The sequence below is a fragment of the Poeciliopsis prolifica genome, unplaced genomic scaffold (genome assembly GCF_027474105.1).
Source record: "Poeciliopsis prolifica strain line A6 unplaced genomic scaffold, Auburn_PproV2 SCAFFOLD095, whole genome shotgun sequence".
Classification (NCBI taxonomy): Eukaryota; Metazoa; Chordata; class Actinopteri; order Cyprinodontiformes; family Poeciliidae; genus Poeciliopsis; species Poeciliopsis prolifica.
In genome coordinates this window covers 1,040,027-1,065,492 of record NW_026562470.1, presented here as the reverse complement: position 1 = coordinate 1,065,492, position 25,466 = coordinate 1,040,027, and the positions used below count along the sequence as shown (strand labels likewise).

The following is a 25,466-nucleotide window of genomic DNA, read 5'->3' as shown; positions in this document are numbered from 1 at the left end:
TCTACTCAAAATGTTCATGCTACATCTAATATTTCATATGCACAAAGGTTGACTGTCTCTAAAGTTATGCTAACCAAACTTATATTCTCAACAGTCTAGATTCATAGCTTCCCAACAATGTAAAACACATGGAAGTCAAAACATTTTAATGTTGGCACTCTTCAATCAATCTTTTTGAGAGAAAACAGCTTTTAAAGTTTTTTCCAAATCACCATCATCCTCTTCTGCACACAAACTTAACTAGCTGCTAACTTCCCAGCTAGCATTGAGCATTCAGAAAATTTTCAATAAACTGAACGTTTGCAGTCATAAAAGTTCTGTGAATGTTTGAAAACAATGTAGACCTGATCTCTATCAATGTCATTAAAGACTACAAATTCAAATACCAGTCAGTGTTGAGCTACAAGTCACAGATTGTGCAAAAGATGAAGGGAAAATAAACATTTTTAAGCATCACACTGAGCCAACCTTACACTCAAATCAACAACTGACTTAACTACAAGAAAATGTATGTTTCAGAATAGCCTGAGTCTGACAAAAGGTGGGGGTCAACAAAACAAGACTACAATGAAGAAATGTACCCACAACCTGACAGAAGATGTGGCATGTTAACAGAGCCTTTCCAAAAACTTTATGTAAAAATAACACTGAAATATTTAAGGGTGTGCACACTTTAGCAAGTAGATTATTGCACTTTTTCAAGGCAGAATTAAAGGATTTTTAATGGTCTTATTTTGTTAGATTATAAAAACTGGCATTTAAAAGAAAAAGGTCTCTTGAGAGTCACCATGGATAACTGCTTTCTTAAACTTACATGACTTCGAGGCGTGCAGACTGGGAGTCATTGCCTGCTTGTGACATCACGCTGCAAGTGTAATCCCCAATGTCACCTGACCACGTCTGGCTAATAGTCAAAGAACCTGGCTGCACAGAAACACGGCCACCGCTGCTCGGCAGCACAGGCACACCGCTGCGATACCACTTAAAGCTGCAAAAAGGGAAAGGTACATTAGAAGAGAATCAAATAAATTTAATACACGTTCATTATAACTTTAAAAAGCAGCTACCTGATATTAATTCTGGGGTCATGTGTTGCATTACAGGTGAGAACAGCTGTGGTTCCTTTGATTACACGCTGGTCATTTGGAGGCACAGAAATAACTGTACGACCTAAAAAATAAAAAGTGAAAATGTAGAAAGTGGGAGTACAGCTATATGAAACCGAATTAGTGACCTTGTGCCAACATTCAAAAACAAACTAATACAGGTACATAAAGTTCAAAGTGGTGGATTATATGGACAAAGACATATATTGTGAGATATGACTTATTTTTCACATATATACTAATGTGAGAGGACTTGCTTTTGTAAAACGTTGTTGTTCAAGAGTGATTTAATATATATTTTTCAATAAAATATTAATTTAAACATCTTAGATAAAATGTTAAATGTTTGTACCCTTGGGGAATAGTTACACTCAAATTTTTTTTTTGTTTTGAGTTATTAAAATATCCGTGATAACATAGTCACTTTGAAAAAGAAAGTTTAATCAGATTACTAACTACTCCTTGAGAAAATAACTTAGTTAGTTATTTTCCAAGTCAAGTAGTCAGTAATCTAAGTTACATTAAAAGTAACTTTTTTAATTACTTTCACCAGCTGCTAACAACAGCGCTCCGCCACCAGTGAAATTATATTGAGCTTTGCCAATATTTAATTGCCAACTATTTTATGATAGTAACATCAACAATGCATTTCCAATTATATGGTTGACCTGAAGGGGAGATTGTTTAATGGTTACAACAGTATAAAAAAAACGTAAGTAATTTGTGTGTTTCTATTGCCTGGAAAACTCTTAAGAGTGATTTTAAATCCCCACTCTGCCCCCCAGCCTCCAAGTAGTGCGTTACGGCCCTGTGTTTGGTGTCAGAGTGTAGCGCACCGAGCTTCTCCTGCGGCTCCACTACTCAGATGTCCCGCTGCACAGATTTGTGACATTAATCTTAATATTAATTATTATAATTGCGTTTAGTTGCACAACTTTACGGACTCGTTCATTTGTGACTGTTTTCAAATTTTATTGCGCTGTTCATATTAGTCTCGATGTTTGCAACGCGAAGCTTGACGTCATTTAGAGGTCATATATTAACTTCCCATTAACCAAGACACAGCGGGACAGATCATCCGGAAAATGATGGACTAAAACGATGTCAGACAAATTCTGGGGTTTGTTATGAGTCTCTGCTTATTTCCAAACCCAAATGAGTAACTTCACGTTCAAAAACAAGCCCAAAAAGGCACAACACGCAACTCATTCAATTTGCAAGCGACTTAAAAAAAAAAAAAAAAAAACGAGCTCAAAGCCACTTACAGAAATTCAAAATAGTTCCTGTTTTTCTACCAACAAAATGCACATCTCCCTCCATTGTTTATGGTACTGTCGCTGATATTGTTGCATAGAAACGTCGGTCACTCGACAAGACGCGTAGAGGAAATACAAATAAATAACAAAAGAACACAGTAACGCAAAGTGATTTCGAAAAGTAACTGTAGTCTGATTACTGGATTTGAAATAGCAATGCGTTAGATTGCTTGTTACTGAAAAAAGTGGCCCGAAGTGGTTCAACACTGTCAAATATAGATAATCACTATTAAAAAACATTGTTTAAGCTTTATTTCATTGTCAAATGTGAATTATTTTTAATTTATTGCATAATTTCTGAATTCAGGCTATTTCAGTGCAGATTTTCTAAGGGTAGTGACATTTTGACCCTTATTCTCAGACTGTCATTATACGCATGCTTAATAAAAATTATTGTTTTGAATTGAATTATTTTGTAAACTAACCTGAGATATCTGTGAATTGCTGATACATAAACTGAATTAATACTGATTTGTATTTTTTTTTTATTTGAAATGCAAATCATTCAAAAACAAAACAGATTCATTGCATACAATATTTTAAATTTGTTTCAAAACTTATTTCAGACATGTAAAAGAATAAGTTTTATAACAGGTAATGTACAAACCCTAAATTCAAAAATAAAGGTTTTACTTAAAAAAAATGAAAATGTATTTTAGCCTAGATCAGAAAATTGTAATTAAGTAATCTTCAGATATATAAATATACTGTTTGTCTGCAAATTATAAAATTGATTATGCAAAAAAAAAAAAAAAGAAGCACAAAAACCTAATTGAAAAAATAAAAAATCATCTTTTTATCTGGCAAATAAAACAAAAAGTTCTTTCCCTGCAGCAAAACAGCATCAGTGAACAGCTGCTATCAACAAGCTCCACCATCTGAACACAACTAGGCAGGTATACTATAGATACACTGATATTACAAGTCTGACAGTATCCTGAGCTATTTTTAGTATTTTTGGTTGTGTGTGTATGTGTCTTACTCCACACAGTGAGTGCAGCCGTGGTGTTGATGGTTCCCTCAGAGTTGGACACGATGCAGGTGAATTCTCCTGAATCCTGGATGCTGACTGGCTGAATCTGCAAACTGCCTGACTGCAGCAGCATGAACCTGGGAACCTGAGCCAAGCCACTGGCTATGACTTGTGATCCTACAGAGAGAGAAAACAATAAATTACATATGACAAAAAGTCAGTCTTTACACCAATTTAAATTGCAATCATGGGAATGTGTGTAGAGAGAAAGCTGTGGCTCAGCACCTTTTCTCCAGGTGACGGCAGGTTTTGGAGCGCCACTGTTCTGACAGGTAAACAAAGCCATGTCACCATCAGTTACTGTCTGGTCAAAAGGAGGGGACAGAAGTGTGGGAGCCGCACCTGAAACACAGCAACATAGTATAAGCAGCTTGATGGCATTGGATGAATATTAAAAGCAAAGTTACAGGATGAAACAATAGTAAAGCTCTGCAGCAGAAGAGAAAAAATGGAAATGGAAAGAATGTCAGCGTTGATCTAAACACCAGGGCAGCCTTGCTAATCAATGGAGGCTTTATTTACTACATGGTGCTACGTGCATGTGCATAAATGTAGCCTGTAGGGTGCTGGAGAGGCAACAAGGACACATTGAATTATATCTAATATCACTAAACAGAATATAAATGTGAAGAGGTTAAGTGTAGGTGTAGTTTTAAACTGACACTGTTGGTTAAATTTTACAAGTAAAATTGGTCAAAATTTCAATGTGTTTTCCAGGCACATAGAGTCATGTTATAGCATAACCAAGTAACTATTCTAACTTCAGTTATAAAAATGCCACATATATATCAACTAAGACTATAAAAGTTTATTTTTTTTATTTAAGGCCTTGCACTGACAAGTAAATAGTACAATGAGCTTAATAAATACACAGTTCCAGCAGATGCTGCTAATTGCTGCTAGCTGGTCTGAAGAAGTTGAATGGAAGTTTGGAAACTGCAGTTTCAAATAAGAGCTGCGCTTCAACGACTAGGCACACCCCAGTACTTTGCACAGCTGAATGGATGCCATGGAGATTAATTGATTTCACAAACAAAGAATCTATCTGTCAAATAAATTAATTATATGTGTGACTGCCTTCATGAACAGGCTTCAATCACATATTTTTCACCAGGATAAATAAGGAATATAATCCATTTATAGCATAATCATACACTGAAAAAATAATAAGAATTATCCTTTTCATTGATCATAGTTTTAGGTGAGCAAAAAGAATCATATTTTAAACAGCAAATTGAACACAAAGTGCAAGCTGTTAGTACCATCACTTTCAAGATACATTGTGCAACCTCATGTCGCCTTCAGAATAACACTGAGTTGAGCCTGGAACAAACTTTTATCACTCCTGATTCCACATCTCTATATTATCCAGATATCTGAATCCTCTCTTAGGATTTCTCTTGCCTCATGAATGTTATCTGGAATTTAGCTACTTTTACCCTCAAGCTGGCAGTATAGTTGACACCTTGAACTGAGCTCAAGGGTACATGCACTGAACCACACCACCTGGTTTGCTTGCGCGAGATCATTGCCCCAACTCAAAAGTTGGCAACAGCTGGATGTAAACATACACTTCTATGTGTCAGCGACACTCACACATGCACTCGCTGAGTTAGCTGCGCTTGTGCACAATCCTGTCAGCAGGCAGAGAGCGCACAGCACAGCATCAGTCAAGTGCTTTATAGAATAAAAACCAAATATGGAAAGTAATAAAAACATTACATGTTGACGAGTGCCATCATCATTTCACATCAAATATGTTGGTCAGTGTTCTATTTATTACAGTTGTAAAGCAGCTCTAAACAGCTGGGTTTTTAGCCTTGATTAAAAAAACTCAGCTTTTGTTGCTTTGCAGTTTTCAAAAAGTTTGTTCCGATTTGTGGTGCATTGAGGGTCTGTGCAACTCATTTTGTAACTCATATTAATTTTAAAAAAATATTCAAGACAAGCACTTCTTTAATACTAAGAATAATACTTTAATACTAAGAATAATACTTTAATACTTCTTTAATACTACTTCTTTAATGTTAAGTATATTTTGTTTGTATTATTGGTCGTTCCACAGGTCACACCAATAATTTGCTCTACAGATTGATTGCAGCTATTAAAAGAACCGATCATAGCTTTTTTGCCAATCGACGATACTATTGTTGACCCTCTCTTAGAACCTTGTGTTGGTAGAAACGTTTGGTGAATAAGATCAGTTTCACATGTAAGTATTCACTGATCATCAGTCAGCCAAAGTTAAAGAAATCAGGCAAATAACTAGAACTGATTCTTGAAATCTGACAATCGATACACATATTACTTATTTACATTTGATTCTGTTTAAAATAAAATAGTGACATAATTTTTATAATATGGGACTACTTACTTCATAAACTCATAGAATAACTACTCTTTCAGAAAAAGATTAAATTAATGTCAGTATGGAGTTTAACTTAATAACCAAGATGAACGATGAATGTGATCATATAACAAGCAGAAGAGGAATCCGCCAATGAAGCCGAAGAGAAACTTATGTTTATATCCTATGAATCCATGTCAGACAAATTTACTTGAAACAAGGAGCTCTGTGTGAGCTTGAATCTCTCCTGCTGGGCTGCGAGCAAAGCACTGGAATATTCCTCCGTCTCCTGGCTGTATCTTGCGTATGGTCAGCCCAGCGGCCGAGCTGACCCTGTAGCGAGCGTTGGCCAGTTTGGAAAGAGGCACTGTGTCCTTATACCACTCAATCCTTGGCTGTGGTACACCTACATACAAACAGAAATATCAAAACCAAATTCAACAACATCAAAACAACTCATGAGAAATTATTTTGGTTTCACTAATAAGACCCCAGCTGACCTCACTGCTGAGGTAACTGCTCCCATTCCTCCTAAAGCAGCCATGCTCTTTCCTTACACCATCGTTCCCCTCTCTTATCCAATCCACCTTTATAAATATGCATGTGAGCATAATGAGTGTTAATAATATATTGATTGGGGAATGTGGGTGGTGAAGCAGAGGTGGCTGAATTGGCCTGAAAACATTCTGAATAAAAGATGAGGATAAGTGCACAATATCTACAGTATCAGAACCCACTCGTCTGACCGACATGCCAGATATGACGAGCAGTGAACTCATGCAATTACTCTGCCTGAACCTTCACACCTGTGTATGTGCTTGTATGGGTGTGTGTGTGTCTTAGGGGGTAAGAAAGATGGACTTCAGACTTTCTCAATCTGTTGTTGTCGAGCTTTCCCAGACACACATGAAATATTTCTGCTTGTCTGGCTCGCTCTGTCATTCTGTCTTTTCTCCTTGGCTCATTCCTGCTCCTAGCCTCCATCTTTTTCTCCATATCCCCAGGCCTCTGATATTTAATTACTCTGCCACTGTATCAGATTACTGAAGAGAAACATAAACTCACTCAGTGTGTGTAAGAGAGGGAGTGAAGAGTGAAAGACAGGGAGCAGGTTGCAGTTTTGAAAACCATGTCCAGCTGTTTAAGTGTTTTCATGTAATCCATTTAAAGATAAGAGACATGAACAAGTGCAATTTCCTAAGCCTGGATTTAGCCAAACTGCATGCTCATGCTGCCATAAACTCAGTTCCACTGTCCATAAAATCTTCAAGGTAAAATATTGTGCTACAAGTTGAGCAATGGTCAATACAGATATTATAGATGATGCCGAGAGCAACCTTACAGAACATGAAATGTGTCCAAAACAGGAGATCCAATGTCTGCCACTTGTGATTTAAAGTTGCCATTAGATGTTTCATTAGATCCATGAGCTGTTTAGTAGCAAACCTAAACAGACTCAACTCAAACTCAACAACAGCAAAACAACTCATGAGAAATTCTTTTTAGAACAAAGGAATTTGAAACATCTTCCATCAACAGCTCTCCAGTTTAGTCATTTATTGAGAAAAAACATAATATTCAGCTGAATAATTAATTTTAATCCAGGAATGCAGCTTGACCAGCTGCAGTGGCTATTTTTGCTCCAAGAAAAGTATGTTGATTTTGAATCCATATGCTCTGATGGCAAATAACATAGTTTATTAGGACCTGCAAAATTGAATCACTAGACATGTAAAACAAAACCAAAGTTGATGATGGAAGAGTTATTTTATTTTTTTTACTTCTGTTCCAATACAACTAAATGAAAAAAAAAACATTCAAATCTATGGCTAATTATCAATGACGCAGATTGAAATATGGGGTAAAAACAAGCTAGCAATAGTCTAGCACTTCAGGAAAGTGTTTCTCGTGGAAACAAAACAATTTAAAATACCTACTCTTAAATTATTTAGATTAGAGATAAAAAGTTTTGATTGAAACATCACCTAATAGAACCTAGTTCACCTGAAGCATTCTCACACACAAACACACAGAGCACAAATGGTGTACCTGAAGCCTTGCAGGGGATTTCTATATTTCTGTCGAGTTTGGCAAAGACTTTCCTTTTGGGTTGAACAGTCAGTGAAGGTGGCTCTGGAGAGAGGAACAAAGTAAGATTTTATGCAAGCATCTTTTTTTCTAACTAACTTACACTAAATTCATGTAAAGAAATTATTTTCAGCAAAATAAAACCTTTTCCCCTCTTGGCATTGGGTAACCCAGGTGATGCTGAAAAGAAGAATTTTTATTTCTGTATATTTCTTCAATTGACTTCCAAGCAGTAACAGATAAACATGTTGTAGTTCTCCCTGGGGAAACAATTCCCTCTTAAACTGCTCTATTCTGCTGCCAATAATAATGGCTCCTTACAAACATCTCCACTGGAGCTGTTCTAAATGCTGACACTAGCTAAGAGATCTATGGAAACAGATTAGCACTCGTAACAGGCTGCTCATTTGAAAAAAGACTAAATGCTAAGCTAAAATAAAAATGTGACTTTCATTCTTTTGCAAATAAACTTTTTGTTATGTATTTATTTGTTTTTTACAAAAACTTCATTACATGTTCTACATTTGCACACACTTCAAGACAGGAGACCAGCAATGGGTATTTACTGTTGTTTGCAGCCAGTAGGGTACACAACAGGAAGATGGAAAGTCATACATATTCCTATTAGTGGATTGAGGCAAGAAAAAGAATAAAATTGAATAATGAATACCTTTGAGGCAGAGACACATACACTATTCTGTTTGGGAATCTTTTTTATTGCACCAAGGTCTGCTGAGCTTGTCCCAGGAAAAAGGAAGATCTGTACCAATGTATTCATCAATCTCTAGTCCTCTGATACAAATGAATCCATGCAGACTTTTTTGCTGTGAGACAGGCCTTAAAAGAGCTGCTGGCCTAATGAAGGTAGATAATGTGGAGAGAATTATTGCACTGGGAACGCAGAGAGATAGAGCCAAGAAGAGAGTCCAAAAATTGGTTCTACATAGTGAGGGAGGGGCTGACTTGGAGGCACATAGAAAGAGAATCAATATTCAGGCAGGTCTTTTATGACTCAGTCTTCTGGAGGTGTGAGGAGTTCGTGCTCTCTGCTTAGATGTTCCTTTGCTCCAACAATCGCAGAAGATCAAAAAGACACTCACAAACCAGGGGAGAAAAGTTTTGCCTCATCAATCACAAACTCCTTACTTTCTCACTTGTTGTGTATTCCTCCACACACGTTGAGCACATCAGTGGATCTCCATGAGAACACTCTTATTTGGCCATTTTCCATGTTCTCCTACTAATTGCTGACTCCAGGGAGCAAAACTAATTTAGCAGCTGAGTAAAAGAGGCATATTGTTTCTTTATCACTTTCTTGGTGACCCTTTGATGAATGTGTGTAAGCATGAGGAACATGTGTCAGTGTAAGAATGCCAAAGTATTCATACTCATTATGTTTTATCACATTGCAACCATAAACTTTGTTAAATATCAATAGGATATTATGTGATAGATCAACAATGCGGAGCGTAATTGGGAAGTGAAAAGATACATTTGAAAAATGTTTCTTAAAAATATTTTTCAAAGGAAATTTTGAACTGTTTTGGTGTGAAGGACCACTTATACAGTACTTAGACTTTCTCATTATCATTCCATAAAGTCTAACTTATGAAGTCCATAGCTATCAGTTGTGGTGTTGTCCCACCTGAGCTAAGGATATGCAGCTCTGAAAAATTACCATGGGCTTATTGGTTGTTTCCTATATTAATACTCTTCTTGCCCAGCAGAGTCTATAGCGGTGGGAATGGGTGTCCTGCTATCCTGCTGCTAAGGGATTATGCTGCAAGAGGACAAATCAATCAATCAAATTTTATTTGTATAGCACATTTCAGCAACAAGGAATTTCAAAGTGCTTTACATCATAAACACAAAAACACAAAGTCATGCAACATAGAATAAACAATACATTGTTACATATTACATTTCAAATGCAATTCTAAACAGGTGTGTTTTTAGTTGAGATTTAAAGGAAGTCAGGGTTTCTGCTGTTTTACAGTTTTCTGGAAGTTTGTTCCAAATTTTTGGTGCATAGATGCTGAAAGCTGCTTCTCTTCTTTTGGTTCTGGTTCTGGGGATGCAGAGCAGACCAGAACCAGAAGACCTGAGAGTCTGGAAGGTTGATACAACAACAGCAGATCTTTGATGTATTGTGGTGTTAAACCATTCAGTGATTTATAAACTAACAACAGTATTTTAAAATCTATTCTTTGAGCTACAGGGAGCCAGTGGAAGGACTTTAAAACTGCTGTTATGTCTCTATCTTCCTGGTTTTAGTGAGAACAGGAGCAGCAGCTTCTGGATCAGCTGCAGCTGGAGGATTGAGTTGTTGGACAGGCCTGTGAAGATGCTGTTGCAATAATCTTAAATATAGAAGCCACGCCTCCTCCTTTTTTAAGTTTTCTATTCTCATTTTGAAATTTGTAGTTTGGAGGCGCTGATTCAATTAGTACAATTTGGTCATTATTGTTATTCAACCATGTTTCTGTCAGAAACATAACATCAACATTATAGTCAGTGATAAAATAATTAATTAATAGAGCTTTATCACAGAGTGATCTGGTATTTAAAAGAGCTAATTTATGTGGCTTGGAAGCAAAAAGATTTTCAGTCTGACGTTCCTGAGGTTCGAATTAGGACCGCTGTATTTCATATTTCTGTTTTTTGTCAATTTTCTTGTAGTGATCCGTCTGGTAATATCCTGTTCTGCAGAACCCGGGGGCCAGATAAATTCTGGAGGAAGACAGGTGTAAAGATAATATCTGGTCCCCGGCCTCAGACCTCAGAAACGCAGAGTGATGGATCCTCTGCAAAGTCAGGGGCAGGTGACTTTAAATGTAGTGAGGTCTGCTATCTGAACGCTAAGGAGAGACGTGCCGAGGCAAACCTGTTGATTCATTCCATCTGTAAATTTAAGAAACTCTGTTCCGGAAGAGATTTCTTCATTGGTATCTATTGAATCCTGTGAATGATTGGAGGAGCAGAGAGGGAGGGGGGTAGGAGAGAGGGAAGCAGTCACTCCATCTCCAGTCGATTTATCAGCTTACTTTGGAATATCATGCTGTTGAAATGGGGAGCGTTCCATCCGAGTCAGACACTCTTGAGCCTGTTCTTCTGACGCAATGATCCTGTTGCTGTCCTTGTTGATAAAATAAAAAAGGTTTGCAGTGAGTAGCTTTATCCCATGTTTATTAAGATTGCGTCCTCCTCTTCCAAAAAGGTGAAAGCGCTGCCAATAGATCCAGAGGTTATTGATGAAGGTCACTGAGCTGGTAGAGCAGGTTTTACTCGGCCTGCTCTCCATCCTGGAGTGTTTTTCATCTCCCCATTGAGGTGATGGAACCTTTTGTATTCCTGGTGGTTGCTTTGTCCTTTGGAGCTTTGGGGGATGGATGTGTTGGTCTTGCCTCACTGTTGATGTTTGAAGGCAAAGTTTCACTCAGAGGCTCAGGCTGAAGTGTCAGGGCTCACTGGTTCTGTGGATTGTCAGATTGAGGCTAATGCTGGTTGCTTGTTGGGAGCGGGGTCGGTGGAGGCGTTTTGGTTGCAGCTGCTTGTTTGTCTTTCTTTGGTGGAGGAGGTGTTGAAGTTAAAGGTAGGTTTCAGCTCAGAGCCGGCCACGCTGATTCGTCCAGGTGCGAGTTTTCTCTCTGTTAGTCATCTCATCGGATCCACAGTGTGGGACTCCCGTTTCGGCTTGGCACCCAGAGCGTTCCAGGGTGAGCTGCTCGGTGCAGGGCGCACAACCTCTTCGTTGATTTGAGGAAGGGTTGTCTCATTTCCACAAGTGGTGTTGATCTCAAAGTTCACCTCCAGCAGTTTGATCTTCATTTATATAGACTGAAGTCGTTGTAAAATATTGCTCATGTCCCTGTGGCCAGCCGTCACCAGGTGACTCTGAACCCATCCAATCACTGAATAAATGCTTAGAGCAGATAAATGTGTGGATGTGCCAAAACTTTCTCCAACTGAACAAAAATAAAACTGAAGTCATTATTTTTGGACCTAAAGAGGAACGATCTAGAGTCAATGCACAGCTTCAGTTATTACAACTAAAACCTAGCGATCAGGCCCGAAACCTGGGAGTAGTGATGGACTCGGACTTGAACCTCCAGAGCCACATAAAGACAGTAACAAAATCGGCCTTCTATCACCTGAAGAACATCTCCAGGATTAGAGGACTAATGTCTCAACCAGATCTAGAGAAACTCATTCATGCGTTTGTCTTTAGTCGCATTGATTATTGCAACAGCATCTTCACAGGCCTGTCCAACAAATCAATCAAACAACTGCAACTGATCCAGAATGCTGCTGCTCGCGTTCTCACTAGAACCAGGAAAATAGAGCACATAACACCAGTTTTAAAGTCCCTCCACTGGCTCCCTGTAGCTCAAAGAATAGATTTTAAAATACTGTTGTTAGTTTACAAATCACTGAACGGTTTAGCACCACAATACATCAAAGATCTGCTGTTGTTGTATCAACCTTCCAGACCTCTCAGGTCTTCTGGTTCTGGTCTGCTCTGCATCCCCAGAACCAGAACCAAAAGAGGAGAAACAGCTTTCAGCATCTATGGACCAAAAATTTGGAACAAACTTCCAGAAAACTGTAAAACAGCGGAAACCCTGACTTCCTTCAAATCTCAAGTAAAAACGCACCTATTTAGAGTTGCATTTGAAATGTAATACGTATGGATTTGATTTTGTGGATATGTATGTATTTTTTTATTTTTATTTTTTTTTTTTCCTGTTGTGGGCAACGGGGCCCAGCGAATACCCGTGGTTAAACGGACGGCGGAGTCCGGCGGTAACAGGCGCTTAAATTCCGTGTCAAAGGGAAGGGGGAAGAAAGGAAAAGAAGAGGGAAAGGAAAGGGAAGGGGAAGAGAAAGAAGGAGAAAAAAAAAAAAAAAAACCTTGGTATTTTATTCTATGTTGCATGCCTTTGTGTTTTGTGTTTATGATGTAAAGCACTTTGAAATGCCTTGTAGCTGAAATGTGCTATACAAATAAAATTTGATTGATTGATTGATTGATTTTGCCCTGGTTTAACTTGAGAGGTAAAGAAAAATAAGGTAAAAATAAATGTAAGAAAATCCCCCAGTCCTTAGGCTTGGAGTAATCTAGTTAATATGTCAATAATGTAAATATTACTGTAAAAACTGTCACTTTAAAAATAATTCACAGGCAGAGTTATTAGTAAGGACGACTCCTTCAGCAGACAGAATATCAAACTGACCACTTTTCCTCAACATCTTCTGCCCTTTTTCAATTCTACTCTCCAATTTGCATTATTTGTTGCTGTTTCAACTGTTAACTTAATGTTTTCTATGACCTTTTTTTGTTCTCCATAGAAGATACAGCTGGTCTGTGTAAGAATTGGTGAAGGCGAAGACAAGGGAGAGCCAAAATGCAAACAGCATTGTGATATCATGAAGATTTATTTAACTTAAAGACTTAACTTGACATGAGTGATCAGCAAACTGCAGGCGTAAGACCCACAAGAATCCCACACCAGACAAAAGCATGACTGGGACTTAAATTCTACGTGAGCCAGATGAGGAGAATAACTGATCAAGGAACACAGGTGAAAAACATGTGCTGACTTATAGGAAGAAGATTGAGCTGAGGAAGTAAACTGATACATACAAAAAAGAAATAAAACTGACATCTGAAGGTTAACAAAACCTTCTCACAAATGAAAAGAAAATCAAAACATGAATATGAGAACCTAAAAGGACTGAAGCATATGGATCATAATAATCGTGGTTAGAACAGAAGACAGGGAAGATCAGGATAACTTAGAGATGAGACCAGACATGAGAACTAATTGAAACAAAAACTCTACCAGCAAATATTTGTTCTCTCTCCTGCTATTCATTTTTTCTTATTATTTTTTTCTTATTTGTTTGCAGCTATTAGCCGCTTATACTGAGTCAAGTTCAGGTTGTGCTAAAAATGTATTCCTGTTGAATGTGAGTTTTTCCCTCTCCACTGTTGCTGCATGCATGCATGCTCAGCATACATATAAAAAATTTAAAAAAACAGTACTGAGGCAAATTGTCCAAACAGTTCATGTAGAAGGGTGACCATGTCTCGGTTTATAGTTGACATAACTTCCATTTCATGAAGATAGATGGACAAGTGATCAGTGGATAGTCAAAGTCTGCCATGCTATTTTATCACCTGACCCTGATTTAAACGTGTCCATTGTCAGCTTTGCTCCTTGATGCTGTTTGTTCTCTCAAGCATTCAAAGTCTTCACAGAACATCTGCATTTATATTGACATTAAGTAACTGAAATGTGGACTAGGGGATTTCTGAAATGTGGACTAGGGGATTTCTGAAAGCACTGGGTTTTATTTAGGGGAATTTGTGTAATGTGGACATGAATACCTTAATTTGCTGCACTTTTGTAAAAATGCACATATCTTTTTCTTTCTGCTTCACATTTATACTCTACTTTGTGTTGTATAAATTCCAAATAAAATAAAATCTAATTTCAGGTTGTAGTATGATAAAATTTTTCAATGTTCATGAGGGGGTTTGGTGACTGTGGCAGCAGTTTGTGTCCACAGCAAATGTTTTACTGGTGGATGGAGACAAATAGCTTGAACAATCCTGCAACTGACAGGCCATAGCTTGAGCCCTCAGTTACACTTTGAAGTGAAGAAGTAAACAGACTAAAACAAAGCTGTGAGCTTAAAGTATATACACAAAACTAAATTAATGACATGATAAAGGTTTCCAGGCCCGAAATGGGCTTGTGGAAGTAAATATGTTTACACAGTCAAACTCTTCTGAGTAAGTGTTAGTCAGATATGCTTTCTTTTCACATTACATGTAGACTTAAATAAGGATTCAGATGTGAACTCTCACTAGGATACAAGTGGCAAAGTTTCAAACATCTAAGTTTGTATGACGGGTGTTTTTCTTACCCATTACTGTCAGGAATGCCCTTGCCTCCACGGGTTTGATAGTGCTGTTGCTAACCAACACTTCACAAACATACAACCCTGAATCCGAGGAGGTGGCAACAGGAACAATAAGCCGACGCCCACTACCCAGCCGACGTCCGTTATGTTTCCATAACACTGCAAGGCCATCAACCGGTCTGGGAAGGGGAGAAACAGTGCAGAATAAAAAAGAGAAACAAAAATCAAGAGAATTGGGAGGAAAAAAAAAAGAAATGGGTTGACTGAAAGCAATTACGGCATATTAAGTCCATCAGTTTATTTGTCAATGAGGCAGAAAATCTCTGATATCATCCTTCTGCTCAGGATGAAGGAACATTTGTCAGTTTTTTTAAATGTTCAGAAAGGAAATGGCTTTTCATGGAAAATGGAATTTTGTGGATAAACATCAAAATACCATTGTATTTGTGTAAGTCAGCAGTAATGCATCACAGTATCTGCTCATAAAAGCATATCTGTAAAATAGTTTTTAAAATCTCTTTTCAGCTGCTGTGACTTAATCCTTCACGTTTTCTAAGAACAAATCAATTGTAAACTCTTTAAGGTTGACAGATGACTTAATGCGTGTGGAGCTGATCAGTAGTGGACCTAAAAGGACATTTTGTTGAAGACCGTTGGTCAGTAATCAGGATGTGTTTACAAACAGACATATCCTAAAAAGATTTCATATAATTGAATGAAATCATGAAAGTGAAAGCTGCAATAAATGTATTAAAGCATTTAAAGATTATTAAAACTGTATTCAACCAAAGTGCAATGTTATTACGATATTTAATTATGAGATGTTTGCAAAACTAAATAGAGTCTATGACACAAAACAATCAGAGAAAATATATTTAATTACCTTATGAATACTAAATTGCTTTAACATTTGTAAAATGAGTTATTCGAATTTAAATATGTTTGTTTTTTGTTGAAAGAGCATGCTATAAGATTCTACTTATTATTCTTTCAGATGTACAAATCTGGTCTGAAGTTTTTATACACATCATCTGCATGAATGTAATTAGATTTAGGCTTTCAAGAGTGCATTTGAAGTGGTATTTGAAATTATTTTGTAAAATTTAGTTTAAAGCAACTTCTGGAATTCCTACATCAAAATGATAAATAAAGAGTCAGTTATATACATGCATTACGACTAATAAGTAAATACCCAGAGCTGCACAGTGCCATGGTTGTCTGTCTTTTAACTCAGAGTTCCTCTGTGTCAGTCAATATAAATGCTATAAGCCAGAATCACTTAAAAATAATTGGATATAGACATTGGAAATTTGAAAACTGATGAGTGTCCAAGTAGTAGTAGGCAGGTTTTCAAATGAGTGGTACAAAACGCTTTAATTTCTGCCCTTCATAAAGTAAGAACAAACAGAGAACAGCCATTTTGCTCAATCTTGACTTTGAACGTCAATTACAAATTTTTGACCTCTATAATGAAAATGGAGCATTGTTTGACATATTATGAGAGTGAAACAGGATTCATCAGATGCCAGCAAACTCATGATAGTTTAAGACAAACCCTACAGGCTGTAACATAACCAGTATGTTTGTTTTTCCAATAACTATATTAAATTTTAAAAATAGCAAACTGTCATGTAAAGCAGTTGTGGGTATTTCATTATTAAAAATATTTTGAATTTCCACTGTTAAAAACTCATTTTGGGTAATCATGTTTGGGCCAGATGTGTGAAAAATTTGTAATAAAAAGGGGGCGTGTGCGATGGCGAGGCGCGGCGCAATCAGCAAGTAAGACGCTCAAATTCAGGTCTGTGCAGCGGGAGTTTTAGCTTTATTGATTGTTTAAACCAAGGAAAAAAAACTAACGGAAAAGATAAAACAATGACTAAGGTTCGCCCCAGCCCCGCAGATCGCGCCCGAGAGACTGGACCAAAGTTTGCACCTAGGAAACGTCGCCCGGTGCAAAAGGACGACGCCAGTGCATGGAGGAAGCCACTGGGGGGACGGGGATGGAGATGGGACTCTTTTATGGACAAAATTCTCACAAAAAAGGAACAGGACTATTGGGACATTCAATTATTTAAGTTTGGTTGATGACTCAACCCAAGCAAGGAGAATCAGACCTATGATTATTTAGGTATCGGGATAACTATTATTAAGCATTAAAATTTCGGGTTTTCTGAATAAATCATTGTTGGTAAAAACCTATAAATTTCGTATTGAGTGGTTGAATATTTATGTTTTTTTTTTTTTTATTAAATTAACCTTGTAACACTTATTACCTATTTTCCTGAGACAAGATCTCCCATGTGTGTTTTTGTGGGTTCCGCTGTAATCAAGCCGAATATTACAAGGCTCAAAAGCTTAGTCAGCCTGGAATTAAACTAGTAAACAATTCTGTGTTCCAACAAGACAGGTATTCCAAAAATACATCCAACCTATAAAAAGGCTCATGTTCATGTTTACAGAGAACACAGTTCACTCTTTTTGTAGAGCTGACCACATGTCTGTAGTAACTGCTGCAGAAAGGCTAAAAATGCTCTGCCAGATATGAATAAGGGACATCACATTTTGAGTGAAGTGCATTGAAGATTATCCTCTACTTGTTTTCCACCAGGCTTATAATAATTTCAGCCTTCAAGCAGGTTGCAGTGGTGCATTTACAGCACCCAGTAATTATTGACTGTAGAAAGCAGATGATTATAGACTTTGCAAAGCGCTTGATTTCAATGATCGTTCTTTCAGTTTGGCCAAACTTTTCCAAGTTTCTCTTCCTTTCTTGGTATAGAAGAATAACACTGATAAAAGTGTCAGTATCAGCTAAGCTTTTCACTGAACGCTTTTTTGACAGCAGAAACAGTTATTGTGAAAAATACAGGTTCTCTGGAAAAAGAACAGGGAAGTGTGAGAAGAGCTAGTTTGCATGTACACGAGGAGCACAGAAGACTAAATTATTGTGTGTTGAATTAAAAATGTTTGATCTGGCTTTCAAGAGTGAATTTGAAGTGGTATTCGAAATTATTTTGTAACATTTAGTTTAAAGCAACTTCTGGAATTAAAAATTCCAGAAGTTTGTGTGTTTGACATGGCGTCTGCTGCTTTTAACCCCCACTGCAGCTAAATTCCTCCACTCTAGAATGTTTGATAATTTGTTATTCCACAACTTAAAAACTGTCACGTTGCTGGTCAAGTGCAAATGGTAAACTACTGGAACGTTTTGCTGAACAAAGTATCCTGTGTTAAAAAAAAAAAAAAAAAAAACAGTTCTATAAAGGTTGTAGCACTACATAATTCGTACATGATCACTTTTTATATATATAAAAAAATCTTTTTATATATTATCACTTTTTATATATATATAAAAAAAAGCTGCCAAGGATTATTTTTGCGCTATTTTGTGAGTCAATGATTTAGTTCAATTCTTCAAAGCAATTCAGCACACATCAATGTTCTCAACTGATGTAATTGTTTTTATTATTATTTTCTTTATTTAACCAGGTAAACCCTGCTGAGATCTAAATCTCATTTTCAAGAGGGACCTGGGCAGAAGTCTGCAATATACAGAAACCTAGTTACAAGATAAATCCAATTAATACATACAATGCAATGCAAATTATTTCAACAATGAATAAAGTGTAATTTGTATCCCCTAAAAAATATATTATTTATATATCCAAAGAAAAATGACTGAATAATTAACATTTGTAACACCTGTTATATCCTGAACAGAATACTGATTCTATTCATAATCTACATAGGCAGAGTTTCCAGCAGCAGCCAATGTGGGAGGGAGGGAGAGAAAGAAGAAACAAAAAAGGAAGGAAAGAAGAAAAAAATGAAGGAAAGAAGGGCTATGAAAGGTTTGGATGTGTTTATCATCTTAAAAAAATTATTAACAGAACATCTTTTAAATACTTATTTCAAGTTTTCAAGTACTGGTTGTTAAACAGAACATGTCGTAATGTAAGACCTACATCACAAGCTACAGAGTAAAGTGTTTATCAATGAATGACAGAGAATGGTCCCTTTTGAACAAATATTCAATTAATAGTTCTGTTTGAGTTACATATTATGTGATAAATATGACCACTCCACAGACTCAACAGACTTACTATTGTCTATTGTCTGAAGATTCCTGTAAGAGCTTCAGACTATCTGCTCATGACTTTCAAGTTCAAGAACGAGAGGCAAGTCTGAAGTCTCTGATTTTAAATTATTATGAGGTATTTAGCTGAAGTCCCAGACACAAGACATAATAGTCATACATGCAGTTGAAAAGTCATATTTGCACTATAAATATTTTAAAATTTATAGTGTAAACTATTCCCCTCACTTTTTCACATTAATTCATATGAAAGGCTACTTGTTTGAGGTCAGTTAGAGTTAGAATAACATTTTATTAAGTGGCATAATACTGAGGAATATCATTGGTTTACTTTTTATTATTTTCTATTATTTGCCTCTGATTCAAAAGCTTACAGTCACTAAATAGCCACTGCTTACTCTTTAAACATTCTGATAAAGCCCAGTCAATGATATCATAGCTTTTTGAGCTTCTAAATGGATGATTCAAAACCTATTGACAATCACAACATTATGAAAGTATATCCAAAAACAGCTCTGCTCTGACAGACTGATGGAATCATATGACTCATAAATTCAGCTTATAAATATGTAGATGGAAAATAAATATTTGGCACAGATCAGTTGCAGTTTATAGAGTGATGTCAGATTGGACTTCTGTGAGCTATCAGGTCCATGGACCTGATTCCTTTTCTGGAATGGAAAAGGAATCTGATTCCTTTTCTGGAAATAAAAAAGTAATTTTACAGAGTGAAAGCCTTTACATTTAGATTTACAATTAGAGCTTGACGACACATACATTTAAGACATTGTGATGTGCTCTGAAAAGAGTTTTTCAGCATTGTGTTTGTATTGATTCACTGAACTACAAGATTATATAGAGACCTTTAATTGTAATGGAGGTGAACAGAATTCCCTGGTAAAATTCTACTTATTCACTCTTTTGAGCACAAGTATGAATGAACGCAAAATAAATTTACCTGGCATTGGCAATGCATTCCAGCGTAGCCTCCTTTCCCAAAACAACTGTTGTGTTTTTAGGTCCAATTACAATATCTGGAGCTACAAGCTCTGACCCAGAATCTGCAACAAGACCACAAAAAAAACAACAACAAAAAAAATGTGAATGTTGAGCCCATAAATCATTCTGGAAACCATAGCAGCACAATCTCAAACATAGATTCCAGCTACATTGTTTGACTTGAACAACTGTAGTGTGTGTACAGCATTGTTCTTTTCTTCAATCAGCGATTTGTCCTTAGTACAAGCTTAGATATATTAAATCATACATTTAGGATTCACATTTTACCTAAATTATCTTTTATTAAATTATTCTAATCATCAGCTATTGGGTTGATGATAATAACAGTGAAAACATAACTGCTTTGGAAGCAAAATGAATTAGATTTTATTATTTCTGATGATGAGTTCAATTTCTTCTGAATAGGAATAGCTTAAAAAGTCCAAAAAGATTAATGTTGCCATTAAATGGCCCAAAAGATAATGTGTAATTGCTTTAATGGACAATAACACTAATATGCTGCTCGGAGCAGGCTTTCAACCGTCTCTTCGACCGTTTTTAAAAAGGTCAAAACTGTTAATACACTTTGTCTAGATGCATTCAGTGCATGTCTATAGACCTACAAGGTTTTAATAATTAAATACTTTATGAGAATCAATTAATGAATTACTAACAATAAGCATTGATTATCACTCTCAATATATCATATATGGCACTCTTGTTTCCTATGTAGTACACCAAAACAGTTGTGAACTTCACTGCTCAAATGTAGAAGACAAGCAGTTTTCATTTTGAATGAAATGGATGTCTGTACAGAGCGGTGTGAGACTGAAGGGTGACCCAGCTTATGCAAACACATCAAAATGAGCAAAGCTCTGTGTGTTGTGTGCTGAAAAGTTTTATATTGCTTAAGTACGTGTATTACATTGGAAGTGATATTAAGTGATCTTAAGTCTATGAACTTAAGATCATTATATGAATCAAGACAATGATTCACATTAGCAATTTTACCTTGAATGATTATGTGATCCAGTCAAGACACAGACTTTGACTGAATCACAAAGTCTGGATCACTGTGAGCGACATACAAAAGTGAATTACAAATTATTACCACCAGTTGAAGTCTGTTATGAGGATTAGAGGGCAATCGATTTTTATAAAGGGCCAAGTTGGTTTGGATAATATTTCCCTGGAATAAGATGCATTGTAATTTAAAAACTTTTACTTTGTTTATTCAGGCCATCTTTGATTTTGATGAATATTTGTTTGATGATCTGAAACACTGAATCTTCAGACAAAAGAGACAAAAGAGTAATAGTAAAGAAATCAGTAAGGGGCAAATACTTTTCTAATGTGTCATGCTGCAGTTTGTGGCTAAACATAAATGTTCCTATGGGACATTATGTCCCATAGGGAGCTCCAATAAAACATCTGAGGAAGTGCCTTTGGACCAGCATTAGCTCTTCATGTCTTTTACATTAGATTGATGTCTGCAGAAACAATTATTCTAGGAATGGAAGTGCAAATTAAATCCACACTATGACATCAAAAGTGGTCAGTGTGCATTAAAATGTCCACGTTATGATTAGGACATTAAGTCCTGGGTCCCTGCAAAACACAACTTGATAGAAATGAGTCTTTGTGACTGAAAAGCTGAAACCAAGGCAACATCTTCTCGTGCTTTCAAACTGTTCTCTCAAAAATGACTCCTCCTTTGTGTGCACGGTCTAATTCTCTGCAACCTGCTATCTGACTTCCTGGAGATTGCATAGCAGTGTGTGTGTGTGTGTGTGTGTGTGGGGTGTGTGTGTGTGTGTGTGTGTGTGTGTGTGTGTGTGTGTGTGTGTGTGTGTGTGTGTGTGTGTGTGCGTGCGTGCGTGCGTGTGTGCGTGTGGGAGAGCTACCATGATAGTGTTCACAAAAACAAGAACAGTGCTTTATGTGGAGAAAGATTTATGGTTTGAAGAATGTGTGTGATTTATGGCTTGAATGGCCTAGAAAAAAAATCTCCAGAAATATTTATCTTAAAATGTTCAACATTTTCCCAGTAAACTTTCAAAAGCCTTTCAAAAGGTAATTAGATAAACCCAAACATTGCCATTTGGTTTGCGGATAGTTTCCTGATTAATAGATTTCCAAAAGAGAGGATAGTAACAGCAAATTACCAGACCAGCTCTGATGGAGACAGAGGGAAGGGGATTGAGTAGAAGGAGGATTTGCGCTGGTAGGTAGAGGATCAGCTTTGATATTTCTTTGAAGGGAAGGAGAAAGAGGTGGTAATTGACTCTGCTCTTTATTTCTCTTTCACATTCACATTTCTCCTTTTCTTAATCAGAGACAAGGCAGAGACATTGTGTCTCAGTTCAGTAATACGACAAGCTGGTAAAAGAAAACAGCCAGTAGCACAGAACGTGACATGCAACCATTTGCTGAATACTATCTTGACACCTATGTTCTGTGATGCTGTGATTTATTTCCAGAAATTAAATCATTGACAAGAAATATGAAAAACATTGCACAAAAATAGATGATAGGTGTAATAGGTCCTCATCACTCATAATCTCTCTAATAAACACTGCATGCATGTCCATGTACAAATAAATATTTATAAATTATATCATTTCAAAAAGATCATTTGTCCATTCATTTATTCATTTTTCCATCAGCAGTATCAAGACATATCAATGTTTTTCATGAGTTCAACCTCATAAAAATTTTCCATAATGATGCTCTGATAATTACAAGCACAAGTCTCAAATCCCAGCCCTTAAAGGCAGGTAAGTATGCAAAATAAACGTTTTGAGCTTAGCATGTTATAATTTCATTCCCTCAAAAACATACACAGTGTATTGCTTTGAGTCACTCATGAATAGTTGGAGAATCCTTGAAATCCTTGAAGAATCCTGTAAAGGAGGATGACAACCTCGGGAGCTCAACTGGGAGCTCGGCTGCAGGCCCCAGTCAAGCTCCTGCCCCACATAGCACTCCTCACCCACTCAGCTCCTGCAGACTAGCGGCGGCAGCAGTTAGCAAGCAAATGGAGACAGGGGTGCCAATTTATGTTTCTGCTAGTGGGTGCCCACCATTGATAGCTCTATTACTGGGTTGGACATCATTTGACTATGGTGTTTCATGTATGAAAATACAAATCAATGGATTTGTATTTAGTATTGGTGGCTATGAAAATAACACAATCATCCAAAGAATCTGAAAAAGATAGATGATAAAACAGAAAATAAAGTTAAATTTAGTAAAAATAAATAAATAAATAATAATAAGAAGAAGACATTAAACAATTGCAGAAAATATCAAAAACTAATAATATAAAGAAAATTGTGCTCGGATGTTGTAGGACATTCATTTGCCGTCAGAACTGGTATAAAGGCCGCTGGTTTATCACACCACCACTACATTCAATGATGGAAGGCAGAATGGAGCCATGCTTTCATGTTTTCTGAACCAAAAGGCAAACATGTACAATTGTCTGCACAAAAATTGATCCTTCTTTCTTGAGTCAGCTTAAAATCTAATTCAACATGGAGCATATTTGTCTCATCTATAAACAGATGAGACAAGACTTCGCCTAGGTTAAAAAAAATGCTCCAGATGAGCCATTTAAGACTAATAAGAGTAATTTCAAAGGCAGTTTTGCATGAGCAATATATGTGAGAACTGAAAAGCAAAACAGATTGGGTGTTTGATGTGCTAATGTAATAAACATACTAACTGCAATTTCACACCTGAGGTTTACCAATTTTTGAAAAGACTAATGTCTATCCATCCATTTTCTGTACACCCTTGTCCCTAGTGGGTCATAAGGAGTGTTGGCACCTATTGTCACCGAACTTTTCGGGCAAGAGGCGTGGTCACCCTGAACAAGTCGCCAGTCTGTCGCAGGGCAACACAGAGACAGACAGGACAGCTAGGGAGAGTTTAGAGAGACCAATTAAGCTGATAGTCATGTTTTTGGACTGTGGGAGGAAGTTGGATGACTCGGAGAGAACCCACACATGCACAGGGAGAACATACAAACTCCATCCTTTAAGATCCTGGAAATTTAATTGGGTTGGAAATTTAACTCTAGACCTTGTTAATGCATGGCAACAGTGATATCAACTGCGCCACTGTGCAGCCCAAAAAGACTATCATTACTATAAAAAATAAATGTAAAATAAATCATGTGTTTATTTTGAGGAATTTAGTTCAAAATTTCTAAATGGGCAAATATTTTTACAGATATCTGTACAGCACTGGTTTCCATTGTAGAAAGATTTGAACAGTCGTTTTCATGAGACAGGCCTCTTGAATGACCAGTTTGGTTGCACATGTGAATAAAAATGAAAAATAATTGTGTTTCAGTGCTATTCTTAACATTTCACACATGTTGATGGAGAATTTATGTACAATGTAATGCTGTGTTGATAGGCTGACATCAATTTTAAAAGTTTGTTTTTGAAGTAGAACAGAAAAACAACGAGAGTGGGCGGAAGACCTGAAGAGGCACAAGGATGATGGACAGACAGAGTTGGAAATATAGAGAAAAAGCACAACATGTCCATTAGCTGTACAGTGTAGGAAGCAGAGGTCAGACAGCAACTACTAACCATCAGTGCAGTCCTAATGGCAGCAACAGTAGCAGATAATGAGTGTAGGGGGACATGAACCCAACCTATTAACTATAAAACCGTGTGTCTGAGAGGAGAACATGGACAAATTCACATAGCAGAAACACTAATGGGACAAAAAGTAACGTTTTGAGGGAAGAAGATAGATCAGATCAGGAAGATACAGTAGAGTGTGTATGAAGATGGGGAGAAAGTGAGAAATAGTTGTGCATATAGTCTTCCTCCCATAGTGACAGACGTGTTGGTAGAAATGGAGGCAAAAGTAAAATGCCATATGGCTGTGTGATCTGCACTCTTTTCTCCCCCTATCACTGTGTCTAACATCTTCTTTCTCAGGGGAAATCTATCAGTTTAGCTTGTCTGGATATCTCCTTTCCAATCTTCTCTCTCATTTCCTTGCCATTTCTGAGTAGTTTTAACTGAGATTATTTATTTGTTGTTTTTTCAGTTTTACCAAAAAGAAAATGTAAGAGGGTGATATTATTGCCAATTTTCTGAGTAGTGGATACTAAATGTCTACAGTGTCCACATTTAGTCTTTGAAGAAAAATTCTTCAAAGACAGCCCAAACGTAGAAGTTCTATTGAAGATACATCATGTTCTATACTTTGCTTCATAGAGAGGTTCTAGACCCTCAGCCATTGAGAAATGATTGCTTGCTGGAGAAGTGGGCTCTGTTAAAGTTTTAAACAATTGGATCTGATTTTACCTCTTATATTTGGCCGTTATGGTTGTAATGCAGTTCTTGATGAAACTTACAGGAAAAGATATATTTCTTTCTAGCAATAAGTAGCATTAGTATTAAGTAGTTCTTTTGTGCTAAATTTAATTATTCGATATTTTTGAAGTTCTGCTAAAAAACAAAATAAAAGTCATTGTATTCCACTGCAGGAGTGTTACCTCTTTTTATTTATGTAGTTAGTA

The 25,466-nt window shown here is 36.7% G+C and overlaps 1 protein-coding gene across 2 annotated transcripts in view; it reads right to left on the bottom strand.

Annotated features, from left to right (window-relative positions):
• The window catches only part of LOC129353727 (protein sidekick-1-like), a 355,296-nt gene that overhangs the window by 113,031 nt on the left and 216,799 nt on the right, over positions 1-25,466 (bottom strand). For both annotated transcript variants that reach the window (XM_055023085.1, XM_055023086.1), the window contains exons 6-13: positions 19,878-19,980; positions 14,824-14,999; positions 7,852-7,935; positions 6,014-6,208; positions 3,681-3,797; positions 3,405-3,572; positions 1,068-1,170; positions 815-988 (exon numbers count right to left, since the gene is read on the bottom strand). In XM_055023085.1, the coding sequence (XP_054879060.1) occupies positions 815-988; positions 1,068-1,170; positions 3,405-3,572; positions 3,681-3,797; positions 6,014-6,208; positions 7,852-7,935; positions 14,824-14,999; positions 19,878-19,980 (1,120 nt within the window). The remainder of the gene's footprint in view (positions 1-814; positions 989-1,067; positions 1,171-3,404; positions 3,573-3,680; positions 3,798-6,013; positions 6,209-7,851; positions 7,936-14,823; positions 15,000-19,877; positions 19,981-25,466) is intronic.